At 37.5% G+C, this 16,584-nt stretch overlaps 1 protein-coding gene across 8 annotated transcripts in view; it reads right to left on the bottom strand.

The window, feature by feature from the left end:
• The window catches only part of COMMD10 (COMM domain containing 10), a 185,700-nt gene that overhangs the window by 90,167 nt on the left and 78,949 nt on the right, over positions 1–16,584 (bottom strand). For 2 of the 8 annotated variants that reach the window (XM_036894604.2, XM_036894599.2), the window contains exon 6: positions 11,433–12,115. The exons of 3 other annotated variants lie outside the window; for them this stretch is intronic. In XM_036894604.2, coding sequence (XP_036750499.2) covers positions 11,984–12,115 — 132 coding nt within the window. In that variant the 3' untranslated portion in view covers positions 11,433–11,983. Of the gene's footprint in view, positions 1–7,287; positions 8,538–11,432; positions 12,116–16,584 lie in introns of those variants that run through there. 3 more of the 8 variants (XM_036894600.2, XM_057490734.1, XM_036894602.2) reach the window with 3 other exon arrangements.

Below are 16,584 nucleotides of genomic sequence, written 5' to 3'. Positions count from 1 at the left end.
TGCAAGCTCCATGAGGGCTGGCACTGTGTCTACCTTACTCTTTATCTCCAGCTCTTAATATGCCTGGCACATGTTAAAGGTTTAATAAATACTTATTGGATAAAGAATTAATACACTGGAAAGTTTGGATGAAGAAATGCTGAGATGCTGGCAGTTTTATAACACACTACCAATGTGGTAAATGAGACCACACGCAGATGCTAGAAGTTAAAGATAACTTTCTTAGCTTAGAAAATCTTCCTTCTCACCCTGATGACCTGCCCCCTAATGGCTCTACAAAGGTCTGTAGCAGTGATTCTCCAAGTGTGGTTATTGGACCGCAGGATCACATCACAGTGCTTTTTCAAAATGATAGTTCTCTAAAAATGTTTGTTGAATTAAACCAGACTTCCCATTATTATTTCCTTCTTTCTTTGTGTGGATGCTTCATGCTTTTAAAATCTATGATTCAGAAGTAATATATCCTGTACATAGACTTAAACTACTCTGGCTTCTACTAATTTCTTCTACATTAGTTACAAATCACTAGCCTAGTTTTAATTTTCTTTGTATTGCTGTGTCTTGCCAATGGGTTTCAGACCTGGGCAAGTTCACTATGGATTCAATGAGACCAAAGAAATGACAGAACATTCTTGGAGTGAAAGGGTTATACCCAACTTTATCCCCATGGTGGCAGGTCAGTCACTAGAATCCCATCCACTCAGAGCCAGTCTGCATGCAGCAAGCCAGTCTCTGCCTCTGGGCCTCTGCCCCAGTAGCCACCTCAGTCTCTATCCTCAGTGCTATCACCACTCCAGCCTCTGTTTTGCTCTCCTGCAGCCTTGCAGCCTTTGCCACCATGTCTCCCAGACCACTGGGTGGAGTTCTTTATACAGAGTCAATAGCAATGTATTGCCCACATGTATGTAGTGTGCTAGCCAACCAGGGCCAGGTGAGAATCCTGGCCATAGGAGCCTTCACTTTATCCATACTATGCTTTGTGTCTTCTACCTTCTGAAATTGCATCGAGTAGGGTGTGTGTGTCAGTCTGACTGATATCTGTGCCATACCCTGGGGCTGACAGCCTGCCAAGAAATGTCTCTCTGATTGTTGCAGTCCCATAAGCCCCCTGGCCACCACAGCCAGTGATGTGGCCTGTGTGCCTGCTGGCTTTAGAGAGGCAAGAGGAAAACACTGGGCCAGGGTTTTTTTTGTGCCCACCAGCTTCTGCCGGGCAACAGGAGAGCACAGGGTCAGGGCATGCGTCCTGACTTCAGAGGAGCCCGTGGGGGAATGCTAGTCTGGGCACACCTGCCAGCTTTAGTGGGATTGTGGGAGAGCAGGACCAGGATATGCCCCCCCAGTGCTATCAAGGTAGAGGGAGAGCACAAAAATTGCTCCTGCCAGCACCCCCATTCCCAGAGAAAGTCACAAGAGGCCTCTGCCCCTTGAGAAGATGTTTCAAAAGTAGCAAATAAATCTCTTTCACATAGTATAGGTGCTTTTCAAACTGCTACTCTTGTGCTGGCCCCTGGGAAGAGTGGGTCTTAGTTGGGATCCTTTTAAGAGAAGTATCTCAGTTCCCTACAGCGCTTTGGGTGTCTAGGACATCAGCCTTGTTGGTTTTCAAAGACAGATGTTTTGGGGGCTCGTTTCTCCATTGCAGATCCCAGGGGTTGGGGTACTGACATGGAGCATGAAACCCTTGCTTCTCAAGGAGAAGCCCCAGGTCTGTGAGATCCTTTCCGACTGTGGGTCACCTGTTCGGGACGGGGTTTTTGGCAAGACCATTTCTCTGCCTCTCCTGCCTGTCTCAATGTGGCCCTTTTACTGTTTGTGGTGAAGGAGCTAGTTTTCTAGTCTTTTCTCAGAGGAAATTGTTCTATATAAAGCTGTAGATTGAGTATGTATATGGGAGAAGGTGAGTTCAAGATCTTCCTACCCCATACTTGGACCACTCCCCTCTACATATTTCTTTATTTCAGGGAAATTTGGGGATACTTCATTTATTTACTCATAATATGTGAAGTAGTAATAAAAAGAATGTGGTACTGGATCTTAGTACCATTTACTAAGACTCAGTTTCATCACTTTGTGGGAAAAAACTGTATGCTTTTCTCAAGAGTGTTTTTCTTGCAAAAATAAAATATGGTATTTTACATAAAACCACTTAATAAGCTATAATGCACTCTTAGCAAAATAGAATGAACAGTGGTTACAATCTGAGCCCTGGAATCTGTTTAAAGTTCTTGGAGGCTACACTAAAGCTCCCCCTAAAGCCTGGAAGTGAAGAAAACACTTTGCTGCTTCATCTGGTCTGTTCACAGAATGAATCATCACCAAGATATGAAGAGTCGCTGATAAAGGCAATACTTATCTCAGCCTACAGCTTCTAGCTCTTCCAGTTTATTAACATATCTAAAAAAAGTGTGTGCTCCTATGAAGTTGCTGAAGTGGCCTTGTGCTGTTGAAGCCTGAAGAGAGATTTTGAGACAAGGAGCAGATTCAGCAGTGCATGAAGAGGGGAAACTTAACTCAGAACATCTGAATATCAGGTTCCATTCTTGAGGATTGCACCTGTGTTTAAGGACACAGTTCAGGCCATTAAAAAATCCTATTCATCAAGCTTCCCTGGTTTTGTTTCTTGGTGTGAAGCACAGTTCTAAGAAGGAATACAGTTGACTATATCATATTTTTGGTGATTGTCTAATAGCTTTTATGCATATAATGTATCAGTCTGCTAGGGCTGCCCTAACAAAACACCACATACTGAGCAGCTTAAACAGTAGACATTTATTTCGCATAGTTCTTGAAGCTGGGAGGTTCAAGATGAAGGTGCCAGCGTATTCGGTTCCTGGTGGGGGCTCTTCTTGGCCTGCGGACTGGGGCTCAGTCTCTGCGTCCTCACTCTGTCCTCACATGGCCTCTCCTGAGCCCAAGTGAGCTCCCTGGCGTCTCTTCTTGAGGACACTAAATCCTGTCAAACCAGGGCCCCACCAGTGTGGCCTCATTAAACCTTATTACTTGCTTAGAGGCCCCATCTCCAAATATAGCCACACAGGGTTCAGGACTTCAACTTGTGAATTTGGGTGGGGCACAAATATTCAGTCCGTAACACTTGGTTACTGTGTGTCTGCCCCCAAGAGATGCCTCCCAACAACTCTTACACTTTTTTGATCAAATCAGGTTTGGGGGGGCTTTGCTTGAGTGTACTATGGTGGCATATTCACTAAGCATGTAATTCTTGGCTCTTTTGGAGCTGTTTGCATCCCTTTTGTCATAAGGCATTGTATGGCTGGAAAAGCCAGCACATTGAAATATTTCTGTAGTTTCAGTCCTTAACTCTGGCACGCCTAGCTCTGTGGACTTTAGTCTATTTCTCTGAAAATAGTGGTTATAGTTGCTCTTCAGAGTTGTTATTGGTCTGATTCTTTAAGGGAAAATATGACACAAACTATAAAGATGCAAAAATTTGTTATTTTTATCAAGATCTAGAGTGTTATTTTTTCATTATTTGCAAAGCTTAAAGACTTGAACGCAGATCTTCTGATTCCAAGTTTAGTATTTTCTAAGTGGCCAAACCGAGCCATTTTCCCAGAATAGTTGTAATTCTTTATGGGGAAGTACTTTGAGTAAAGTCCCAGAAAGTTTTATTTGCACCATCTTGTGCAATAAGCCATGATGCTTTGCTTTGTTTTGTGAATTATATCTGAACTCAGTTGCTCATGGTTGGTGCCCAAGATAAAGGATTTTGCTTGGTGCTATATCTAGGTCTTAGAGAAAAATAACCCAAGACTGGAAAAATACATTTCTTGGCCAGCCACTTTATATATTACATATTGATAAGTAAGTAATGTTAAGGAAACATCATCCAATATTTGCTTATCAGCTGGTATTATTATAGAGAAAAATCTGATTTAAACTAATATCTAAGGTTAGATGGAGGTGGAAAGTAGAGAAAAGCATTGGATTATTACAGGAGTGCGAATGGTATTACATTACTTCAGAGATAACAAGGAGTGCGAGAGAGAGAGAGAGATTATATAAAGAAAACTTCTATGCTGATGCTAATTATCTTTTGTGGGAATGTTGATGTTCTTTTTCCTTTTCTAAATTTGCCGCCCCAAATTATCAGACACCTTTAGCATTTTGGTTCCACAGAAGCATAGGAATTCCCTCAAACTGAAGCATTTGCTGATACTGACTCTTACTGTATGGTATCTGACCTAAGTAGGACATATTTAAGTTCTACAAAGTTTCAGCCAGATATTTTAGAAAACAGAGCTGAGTTCCCTTTTGAAGAAAAGATTTACTTACTTACCATGTTCTGTTGTGAAGCCGTACCTCCAGGCCACCGCCTTCTGTAGCCAACAGCCTTAGGCCAGGCTAAGAACCATGGAGAAGAGGGGCTCAGGGCCCTGTGCTGCCGAATCCTGACTGTGCTTATATGGAGGTTAAAGTGAAAAAAATCAAACTAAAGGCACTTGTTTGAAGTAGTGAGGCTTTGGTGCTTGAACTCTCAAAACTTTTAACTTTTCTGAAAAATTGTTTCATGATATTTCAGTGTTGCTATTCTTGTAAAATTTGAGTAATGCATAGATTGAATTAATATGAGAGGGACATCTTTAATAATTTTACATGATACAATCTTTGTTATTTGCTCTTCTACAGTTTGTAAAATTTAAACTACCTAAAATTGTGGCAGTATCATAGTCTTGACATTTATAATAATGTAAATTAATACATTAACATAATCATCTGTTTTGTATTCATGTTTTTTAAATTGAAGTATAGTTATATTGGTTTCAAGTATACAACGCAGTTACCCACATTATTAAATCCTCACCCCCTCTAGTGCGGTTACTATCTGTCAACATAGAAAAATGTTACAGAATTATCGACTATATTCTTCATGTTGCACTTCCATTCCCATGACCAACTTATATTATGATTGAGATTTTTGTGCCCCTTTATTATAAAATGATAATATGTACACAATAAATGAGTTAAGGTGAAGGCAAAGTCATACAGTATTAATTTATCTAACCGCTGCCTCTTACTCCTCTTTATGCTGTTTTTAAAGTAGTTTACAAATGAAAAAAGCCTTGCTATTGAACTCCATTTCTAAGAAATTAGTAAATTCTTAATTTATACTTCCTCCAGCAGCTGTATGTCAACATTTCTATGAGTGTAGTAATTTTCAACTTTTCAGTTATATGAACCTTTCAAATGCTATATAAGCCAAGTTATGCCATATTAGAGTAAGAGTATAAACTTCTGAATTTCTTGCTTTACCGACATTTTAACTTTTTACTTTGCTTTTGTAGGTTGGACCATGCAATTTAATTTATATAGTCAGTATAGATATATTTATATTCAAAGAGGAAGTGGTTGTTTCAACTATCACACTGTGAATAGCTTTAAAAAAAAGGCAAATTTGCATTGTAGATAATGAAGTAGTTGGTATTTGAAGTATAGTTTCATAAACATCCACCTTCTGTAGGTAATTTGTACAAATAGAATGTGTGTGCTGTCTGAAGGGCAAGGCATTGTTTATTTCCTCATTGATGCATTTTTAAAACTTTATTATGTGTCTCAAATCCTTATTCTGAAGCCTTTAACTGAGGTTTTCTGATGTTTAGGTCTTATAAGACTGTACTCTTAATTGAAGGTTTACATTCGTTTCCCCACTTTATTTGTTAAAAACTTCCTGATTATTAGTTCTCATGTCATTTATTCTCAAATAATAAGTTACTTATATTTGACTGCTGTCAAAGTTTTCTGGGTCCAATCAGGAGACAGAAACCTCAAAGGAATTTAAACAGGGGCTTAATAAGAAGAATTAATAGCTAAAAATGTAAAGAGAACTGAAATAGATACCCTAGAGCTGGAGTGTATTCAAGGAAGGATCAACTAAGAAGAGGGGACCATTCCCCAAGGTTGGAGTTCAGACCTTTTTAGAGAAGATGTGATGTGCAGCTACTGGATGGTGGGGAAGTTTGCTGGGTTGCTGGGGCCAGAGTTGGTCCATAGTCTGGGGCAGACAGGAAACTACCCTTCAGGGTACAATCGAGCTGAGGCTGATGGATGGGTGTGTAAAAGTAGTCCAGGTGCCACTGCCTGGCAGCATGTGGTCTTGAGTGCAAAGCATCTGGGTTGAGAGGGTCATAGCAAGGTGATCAGAGATCCTTCTGGGGATGGAGGAACTGGGAAGGGTTGTTGGGACTGGGTCGAGCCAACTGAAGTTGGGATGTTTGGAATGGGGTATGAGAAAGGAAACAGTCTTAAGAGACAGCTTTATTTTTTACTCCCTAATCCTCATATATTTAAAATACATACCAAGTACTGTAAGTGTTATTTCCATGGACACATCCTTCCCGTCCTCATTGCTTTAGCTTAGGCTTTCGTCTTCTCCATCCCAAGGGAGTGCATTATTCTCCTGATTTGTATTCCCGCTTTTAAAATCTCTCTCTCTCTCCCTGCCTAGTGTCATTTTTAAAAAACTAATATATGATATGACATTTTGTTGCTCAAAATTCTTTAGTGATCCCCCCGCTGCACCCCTACCGACTGCCAAGTAACTCTAAACTCCTGTGGTGGCATTCAAGGTCCTACAAGTAGGACCTATGCCCTCTGCCAGCCACCATAGACACCTTCTATACTGAATTTCTCAAAGGTTTCCAGACATCATTTTCTTCTCCTTTGCATATGTTGTCACCACTACCATCCTTTACTTATGTTACCGTCAGGAAAGTATCTCATAGCCCTTTAAAACGTAAATGCAACCTGTTCTTCCCCTTTTTGCCCAAGGCTTCCTCAGTGCTAGATGACCATTTTATTTTTTAGCATGTTTCTATTTGTTTATTTATGTCTTACCTCACAATGAAACTGAGTTGTTTGGGTTTTTTTTTTCCACCTTATGCCTTAGTCCATTCAGGCTGCTGTAACAAAATATAGAGTGAGTGGCTTATAAACAGCAGGAATTTGTGGCTTGCAGTTCTGGGGGTGGGAGTCTGAGATGAGGGTGTCAGCATGGTTGGGTGAGCACACTCTTGAGTCTCAGACTTCTTGTTGTATCCTTACAGAGTAGAAGGGGTCAGGGATCTCTCTGGACTCTCTTTAAAAGGCATTAATCCTGTTCATGAGGGCTCCACCCTCATGACTTAAGCCCCTCTCAAAGGCCCCATGTACTAATACTACCACATTTCGAGGTTAGGATTTCAACATATGAACTGGGGAGAAACATTCAGGCCATAGCACCCTATTCATCTTTTTACCCTTGGTATTTAATGTACTGCACAGCACATAGTGGATGTTAGATGTTTATTAGGTGAATGAATAAACCTTGCCCATGCATACTTAGTTTTAAATAGGTTTTTACTCAAATAACATAATCACCTGCCATAACTTAAAATAGAGTTCAGAAGGACACACAGTATAATTGAGGTTCTGTGTATTTATACCTATAAAAGAAGTGATACCTTAATTTCTCTAATTCTCCCACTTTTCTGATGCTTAAATAAACATATTGCTATGTAATATCTGGAGCACACTAGAGACAGGCAAGTGAGGTGAAAATGAGTCAGCTGCTTAAATGAATGATGGGGTTGAAATCAGAAATCACTTCTTTTTGCATTATCTTCCTTTAATCTTTTCAGTATTAAAAATCAAGTAGACAAACATTTATTGTGCCCCTACTATGTAACATTGTGTTAAATCTGTAACTCTAGGTTCTCTTCCACATCTAAGATTCTATGATGAATTAGGGAGATTTAAGCCTTTAAACGAAACTTACTTAAACATTTTCTGAAGTGAGTGGTTATGTTAAATATTTGAATTAATTATAAAATTATTGTAAAATTATCACATATTAAATAAAATACAATAAATAACAATGTACGGTGAGCACTATAATGCATTCCCTGAAGTAACCAAGAAATGTATCTTTTTATGTCTGCTCAAGCATATGTTTACTCACAAAAACACATGGATGCATATTTTTAATTTCTTAAATTGGCACATTTATAATTTTTAAAATTGACACATAAACATAATATAGTATTGGTTAATGCTGCCCTCTTTTGAGTTCCTGTTTCTGAAAATACTGTAACATTCTAATTTCTAAGAAACACTTAAAATTACAGTACCAGGAAATATAGCTCTTCAGCAGACTTTGTTTTCTAGCCTAGGTAAGGCCTTTTGCAGTTGGTTCTGCTTTTCCTTAGTAGCCTTAAGGAAAATTGGTTTGATAATAAAATTTTAATACAAAGTCTGATGCTCTGACATATTCTCAGGAGTGGTTAGCTCCAGTTGATGAAAACAGCCACTCGAATAGATTCCTAGAAATATCTTCCATTCCTAAGAGTGAGAAAACATTATATGCCTTAATCGTTGACTTGCATTAGATCTATATTTAGTCTGTGGTGCCCCTGGACTAGAGACATATGGAGTCCAGATGCACCATGTGAAAGTGGGCGTCTTTCTAGATGTGATTCACCATGCTTCTGTCTACATGCTCACCTATGCAGTTTTACAATCTCATAACCAAAATAAAAGAACTGAAAAAGAACCAATAAAAAATGAATGATATTTTGCTATAACAATTCCTGAAAGAGCTGAGTTAGAGTTTGCCACTAGAATAATTTTCTAAAATACTAGTTATAACTAAGTATTAGCAAATATATTCGTACAGGCTTCCTAAAGAGAAATTCTCAGATCCTGCTTTATCCTTTGCTACTTAAATTAATTGAAGGAAACAAAAGGAAAGGAAAAAGTTTTAAAGCTTCCCCCTGTACCTTAATTTTATGAATTTGGGAATTACAAGATTACTTTTAGGTTTCATTACTTAAAAGGTATTGCTTTATTTATCTTGTTTCATACAGAGGAGTTGTCAGAGTTAGCTGCAGGTATTTATTAAGGATCTACCTAAACACTGTCTATGTCTTGTTGAGTTGACAAAAACTTAAAATATGTAACTTTTATCCTCAGGAAGTTTATAACCTAGCAGTAAAGATTTAGTATAGATAAAACCTTTAGTGTGTGGATTGTTAAGATATTAAGACAATCAGCTACTTCTATAGCTTTTCTTCTTCCTTCCTAATTACAACCCTTAAATAGAATTCGTGCCTCATTATCGAATTTACCGAGTATCATAATTCTTCCAAGTGGTAAAGATACCTCAAGATATTAAGACAATCAGTATTGTAGGAGTTAAAGAATTTTAAAACCAAAAGAGAATCTGGAGATAATCTACGTCACTATCTCATTTTACTGGTGAAGAAACGAGTCTGGACTCACTGTTACCTCAAAAAATCTACCCAGAGTCACAATACCAGAAAATGTCAGTAGAGTTAGAACCTGGGTTTCCTGACTGCAGCCTAATACTTTCTGTTTGTAAGCACCCGTGGACCTATGCAAAGTTGGGCTTGAATCAAGACATATGGAAAATGTGAGACGTTGAGGGCTGTGGGTAGGTGGTGGGGAGAAGGGTGGAGAGAGCTTAGAAGACTTGGAAAAGAACAAAGGGAACAGCCTGATGCAAGTAGAAGGTGCACAGTAAGACTTGTTAGTAATATGTGTTTGGATTAAGGAAATCCTTGCAAGCTGGGTAGGCTTTATGTTGTAGGCGCTGGAGTGCTTTATGGATTTTCCAATAGAGTGCTTGATAAAAACTGTATTTGGGGAAGATCAGTTTGTGATGATGAACATGAAGGACTGAAGTGAGGTTATACCAGGAGCAGGAAGACAGGATAGGTTGGGTTATCAGGTTGTGGTAGTAGGAATAAAGTAGAAAGTTCAAACCCATAAGGCATTTCAGAGGGAAAAACAATAGGACTAGATTATAGTTCTACAGAGAATGAAGGGAAGAAGAGTGTAGAGCAATGGCATTTCCACTGAAATCAGATAATCTGGATGAGACTAAGACGAACTGAGTTTTTGTTTAAGCTGTAAAGGAATATTAGATCATCCAACCAAGTGGGACTTGGGGACTTGAAATACAGCACTGAAGTGAAAGGGCCAAAATACAGAGTTTAGAATCTGTCTACATGATCATGTTGAAATTATCAGGCTATGTGAGTTTACTGAAGAAAAAGAGGTAGAAAAAGAGTAGGAGAGATTTTACCTACAGTTGGAGGGGAGAGGGAGAAATAGAGGAGCTAAACAGGAGACAGAAAAGAAGGAACTAAAAAATATTAAGTGTGGCAGGAGAACAATTAAAAGCACCCTGGGCTTTGGTCCTACACAGACCTAGGTTAAAGTTCATCCTTTACCTCCAGTTAGCTTTGTTACATTGGATAAGTCATCTTTTTTAAAGACATGATTTTTTTTTCATCTGTAAAATGAATAGTAATAGTTGTACATTTTAGGGAAGGATTTCTGTGAGCATTAAAAATAAGCCAGGAAGGAGCTTAGCCCAGTGATTGACACATAGTACTTTCGATAAACCTTACAAGATAAAAGGGCCATAGAGTCTACAAAAAATAAAGAAATGACACTGGCTCTGAAAAATAAAGGAACTAATGGGTAACATCTGGAAGATGGGTTTGGGGTAAAGCAGTGCCATAGTGTCGCAATGCAGTTAAATTTGATCCACTTTTATATGCAGGTTGTGCAGTGGTGAATCAGCTTTGAAACAGTTAAACAGATTCCAATTCAAAGAATAAAAACTAACCAAGCTTTCCTTGTTCTTGATATTAAAAGGATTACTACTGAATGCTAATGAAAGCTTACTGTAATTGTATTATTTAACCCAAATAGGATTTTAGGTTTTCATTTGAGAGTTTCCTGTATCTTTGGAGAGTCAATAATCAAGTTTTTATATTTTGACTGAGGATTATGTACACTTAGAAGCTGTTAGGTTATCTCTGTACATTTTCCAGTTGTATGTATGAACATTTTTGAGTGGAGGGCTACATATATTCAGGTTTATTTAAACCAATGTGGATATGATTTAAATCTAATAGTAATAATATATTTGAATTCATAATTGTTACTGCTCCATTGCTTACAGTGTATCTTTAACATGTTCACCAGATTTCTTTCCAATTAAGCTATTCATTCATTTTTTTGTTTAGGACATATTTAAAAGCACCCTGGGCTTTGGTCCTACACAGACCTAGGTTAAAGTTCATATCATTTACCACTGAAATAAGAGTAAAATAGAACAAACAGGCATTTTTTTCTACTTCAATTTTTTCCTGTATTATTTTTGGAATAATGGATTTACTTTTTTCTTGCAAGACTCAAAATAGTGCCTATTTTAATAATACTTGCCCAAATGAGAGTACAACTTATTGTAACATGTTAGTTCATTTGTAAATGTTTCAAAAATCACTAATCTTTTACCAGAAGATATCAAAAGTAATCTTTTATCTTTTTGTGGCCTCCAATCTTAAAGTTTATTTGAAAACAAATATAGCAAAACGAAAAGAAAAATTTTCCTGACTAAAATGCACCAATTTACAATCCCACCAACAGTGTAGGAAGGTTCCCTTTTTTGCACATCCTCGCCAACATTTCTTATTTCTTGTCTTTTGGATAGTGGCCATTCTGGACTTGTGTGAGGTGGTATCTCATTGTGGTTTTGATTTGCATTTCCCTAATGATTAGTGATGCTGAGCATCTTTCCATGTACCTGTTGGCCATTTGTATGTCTTCTTTGGAAAAATATCTATTCAGGTCCTATCCCCATTTCTTAATTGGATTATTTGGTTTTTCTGGTGTTGGGTACTATGAGTTTTTTATGTATTTTGGATATTAGATCCTTATCAGATATATCATCTGCAAATACCCTCTCACATTCAGCAGGCTGCCTTTTTGTTTGTTGATGGTTTCTGTTGCTGTCCTTTTCCTTTGCTTCTGTCTTTTTAGTTTGATATAGTCCTATTTAGTTTTTATTTTTGCTTTTGTTTCCCTTGCCTGGGGAGACATATCCATAAAATAATTACTAATGCTCATGTTCAAAAGTGTACTGCCTATGTTTTCTTCCAGGACTTTTATGGTTTCAGGTCTTACATTTAGGTCTTTTATCCATTTCAAGTTTACTTTTGTGTTTGTTGTAAGACAGTAATCCAATTTCATTCTTTTGCATGTAGCTGTCCAGTTTCCCCCCAGTCTTGGCAATGTCTTTCTGGATCTGACCCAAAAGCAAAAATAAACGAGTGGAATTATAGCAAACTTTAGCTTCTGCACAGGAAAGAAAACCATCAACAAAATGAAAAGGTATTCCTTTTCAAAAACTGAAAAGATACCTACATACCTTATATGTAAGATACATCTGACATATATACATATAAATACACACACACACACACACACACGTATCACTAAATGAAAGTTGATTTGGGTATATTTAGTCTAGTTCAATTACTTTACATGGAAATCCAGGTGATTAAAACAATTTTAAAAGATTTTCTAAAATATGTAAATTTGAAGAACTGAGTTGCTCACAAACCTGGAAGAAAATATGAGTCTTCTCTTCCAACTGTCTACACCAAGAAAGATTTCCTTTGGCTGGTTTTTATACAATTGCCACAGCAACAACTGTTCCTGTGTATCAGTGCAAGCAAAGGGGTTTAGTGACTGGATATATTCTGCTTTAGAATTATGGGGTTATTAATGTGACCTTGGGGAAATCATTCCCTTTTTATAAAACTGCAAACTGAAAAAAGTAAGGAATGAAACATCTCGTAAGAGACAAAAGAGAAAAGAAAAATGCTTAAAGTGCACTAGGTACTAATAAAGTTGTCTTTGTCATAAATAATAGCAACAAAAACAAAAGACAACTATACTAGTTATCTTAAGATCTGGTTCTGATTATCACCAACCATTACTAAATATGTTAGTCACTTAACCATCTTGCCTTCAGTTTTCTCCCATCTATTAACATTAATAAAATATTAATATGTAAAGTACACAGAAGCATCAATGGCATAATGTGTGAAAACAGTTTAAAACAATAATAAACATTTGGATAGTTACGAATTATAGTTCTAAGCATAAATAATGATATACACAGTGGAATACTATTCAGCCATAAGAAAGAAACAAATCTTATCACTTGCAACAACAGGGATAGAGCTGGGGGGTATTATGCTCAGTGAAATAAGCCAAGCAGAGAAAGACAAGTACCAAATGATTTAACTTATCTGTGGAGTAATAAAAACAAAGCAAAAACTGAAGGAACAAAACAGCAGGAAACTCACACAACCCAAGAAGGGACTAGCAGTTACCAAAGGGGAGGGGTAGGGGAGGAGGGGTGGGAAAGGGGGTGGAGGGGTATTATGATTGGCACACATGGTTTGGGGGGGATCATGGGGACGACAATGTAACACAGAGAAGACAAGTAGTGACTGTGGCATCTTATTACACTGATGAACAGTGACTGCAATGGGGTATGGGGGGTACTCAATAATGTGGGTGAATGTAGTAACCACATTGTTTTTCATGTGAAACCTTCATAAGAGTGTATATCAATAATCCTCAATTAAAAAATTGTATAAAAAAAAGAAAATACATTTGTATGTATTAGCCTTTAAAAAATTAATAAAATAAAAATAAATAATGAGATTAGGAACAGGTACTTTTTTTTACTAAAATGACTTGGTATAAAAATGGTAGGTTCATCACCACAGTATTTTGCTCTTTCTCTGATTCACTTTAGTATAACAGAAATCTCAAATCTGTCAATATTTCTCTAAATTTATTTTTTATGTGTTATGACTCAAACATTATATTAAGTCCTCTATCTGAGATTTTCAAAAAATTTAAAATTAAAACATATTTATTAAGTCCCAAATATGTACAGGCATTATGCCATGTCTCTTTACAAAAAGGTTCACCAAAAAAATGGAGGGTTGCTAAGGCCCCTTCCTTTCTTGTTTTCTCTTGCATTTACAATCAATTTAAATGGTAACTTTACCTGAGATTCTCTCCATCCTCAACCACTTTTCAGAAGGAGAGAGGAACTAAATTTGTTCAGCTCATATTCTGCAGTTGGCAGTTCATCATTATACATACATACATTTTCTCAGTTAATCCTCACAACTCTAGGAGATAGGTATTCACATCTCATTTTAGGGATGAGAAAGATGAGAAGCACAACAGAGAAAGAATTTAAACCAGGTTTGCTAAATCCAAAGCCTATGAGTTTTCTATTCAGTAAGTAGCTCCCAGACTTTTAGATTTCACAGACCAGTACCACACACAGACACACAAACTGGTGGACCTCATGAAGATGGCAATATTTTACTTTATAAGAAATGATAAATATTTTTAAAAGGCCTTCTACCTATCATCAACATTACTTTATTAAACAAAAAGGTATTAACATGAAAAAGAACAGAAAGACATAATCTCAAAATAAGAACTGGTCTTCTGAAGAAAGAATAGTTGACAAACTTATACTGATATTTTCACCACAGAATAGCACAGGTCTTCCAACCAACTACTGAGAATGGTTGCACTGAGTACGCTGCTTCCTGTAGGAGAGAAGTAGACCCCGAATTGCCAAAGCAATCCTGAGAAGGAAGAATAAAGCTGGGGGGATTATGCTCCCCAACTTCAAGCTCTACTACAAAGCCACAGTAATCAAGACAATTTGGTACTGGCACAAGAACAGACCCATAGACCAATGGAACAGACTAGAGAGCCCTGATATAAACCCAACTATATATGGTCAATTAATATATGATAAAGGAGCCATGGACACATAATGGGGAAATGACAGCCTCTTCAACAGTTGGTGTTGGCAAAACTGGACAGCTACATGTAAGAGAATGGAACTGGGTTATTGTCTAACCCCATATACAAAAGTAAACTCAAAATAGGTCAAAGACCTGAATGTAAGTCATGAAACCACAAAACTCTTAGAAGACAACACAGGCAAAAATCTCCTGAATACAAGTGTGAGCAACTTCTTCCCGAACACATCTCCTCAAGCAAGGGAAACAAAAGCAAAAATGAACACATGGCTCTACATCAAACTAAAAAGTTTCTGTATGGCAAAGGACACCATCAACAGTACAAAAAAGGCATCCTATAGTATGGGAGAACATATTTGTAAATGACATATCTGACAAGGGGTTAACATCCAAAATATATAAAGAACTTACATGCCTAACACCCGATTAACAAATGGGTAGAAGGTATGAAGAGACAGTTCTCGAAAGAAGAAATTCAGATGGCCAACAGACACATGAAAAGATGCTCCACATCGCTTGTCATCAGCGAAATGCAAATTAAAACCACAATGAGATATCACCTCACACCAGTAAGGATGGCCAGCATTAAAAAGATTAACAACAACAAATGATGGCGAGGATGAGGAGAAAGGGGAACCCTCCTACACTGCTGGTGGAAATGTCAGCTAGTTCAACCATTGCGGAAAGCAATATGGAGGTTCTTCAAAAAACTAAAAATAGAAATACCATTTGACCCGGGAATCCCTCTCCTTGGAATTTACCCAAAGAATACAACTTCTCAGATTCGAAAAGACATATGCACCCCTATGTTTATCACAGCACTTTTTACAATAGCCAAGATATGGAAGCAACCTAAGTGTCCATCTGTAGATGAATGGATAAAGAAGATGTGGTACATATACACAATGAAATACTATTCAGCCACAAGAAAGAAACAAATTCTACCATTTGCAACAACATGGATGGAGCTGGAGGACATTATGCTCAGTGAAATAAGCCAGGCAGAGAAAGACAAGTGCCAAATGATTTCCCTCATTTGTGGAGTATAACAACGAAGCAAAACTGAAGGAACAAAATAGCAGCAGACTCAGATACTCCAAGAAGGAACTAGTGGTTACCAAAGGGGAGGGGTGTGGGAGGGCGTGTGGGAAGGGAGGGAGAAGGGGATTGAGGGGTATTATGTTTAGTACACATGGTGTGGGGGATCAGGGGGAAAACAGTGTAGCACAGAGAAGGCAAATAGTGAATCTGTGGCATCTTACTACACTGATGGACAGTGAGTGCATTGGGGTATGGGTGGGGAATTGATAATATGGGTAAATGTAGTAACCACATTGTTTTTTCATGTGAAACCTTCGTAAGAGTGTATAACAATGATACCTTAATAAAAAATTTAAAAAAAAAGAGAGAGAGAGAGAAGTAGAACACAGGCTCTAAAGCATTGTCTTACAAATTCCTCCCAATTTCAGTCCAAAGGTCATAAAGAATGCTTGTTGCCTTGACTAAAGTCATTGCGTTTCTCAAAGTTTTACATGCCAAGGTTCTGAGGACAAAGAAAATTACGGAGGCTTCAAAATAAGTTAAAGCAGCTACTGGTATCAACAGATAGCATTTTCAGCATTATGATATATTTTCACAGAGAGCAGTCCTTCTTAAGGCTTTTCCTTCAAAAAAAAACACCTTTATATCTTACACAATCAAAAGAATAGTTAAAAGAGTGTAGATATATTACGTCGTACCTAAGAGACTCATCCATCTTCCATTGCTTTCCTCTTTCCAGCTTTATCTACCACATTAAATTAAAATGAGCAAGGACCTTGTCTTCCTTATGTCATCCATATTAAGATGCTAACTTACTATCTGAGGGTCAATATACAATGAATTATTAGCTCACAGCCATTTC

The sequence above is a fragment of the Manis pentadactyla genome, chromosome 13 (assembly GCF_030020395.1).
Source record: "Manis pentadactyla isolate mManPen7 chromosome 13, mManPen7.hap1, whole genome shotgun sequence".
NCBI lineage: Eukaryota > Metazoa > Chordata > Mammalia > Pholidota > Manidae > Manis > Manis pentadactyla.
Note: the sequence above shows the minus strand (reverse complement) of the source record. Positions and strands in the feature narration are given on the sequence as shown.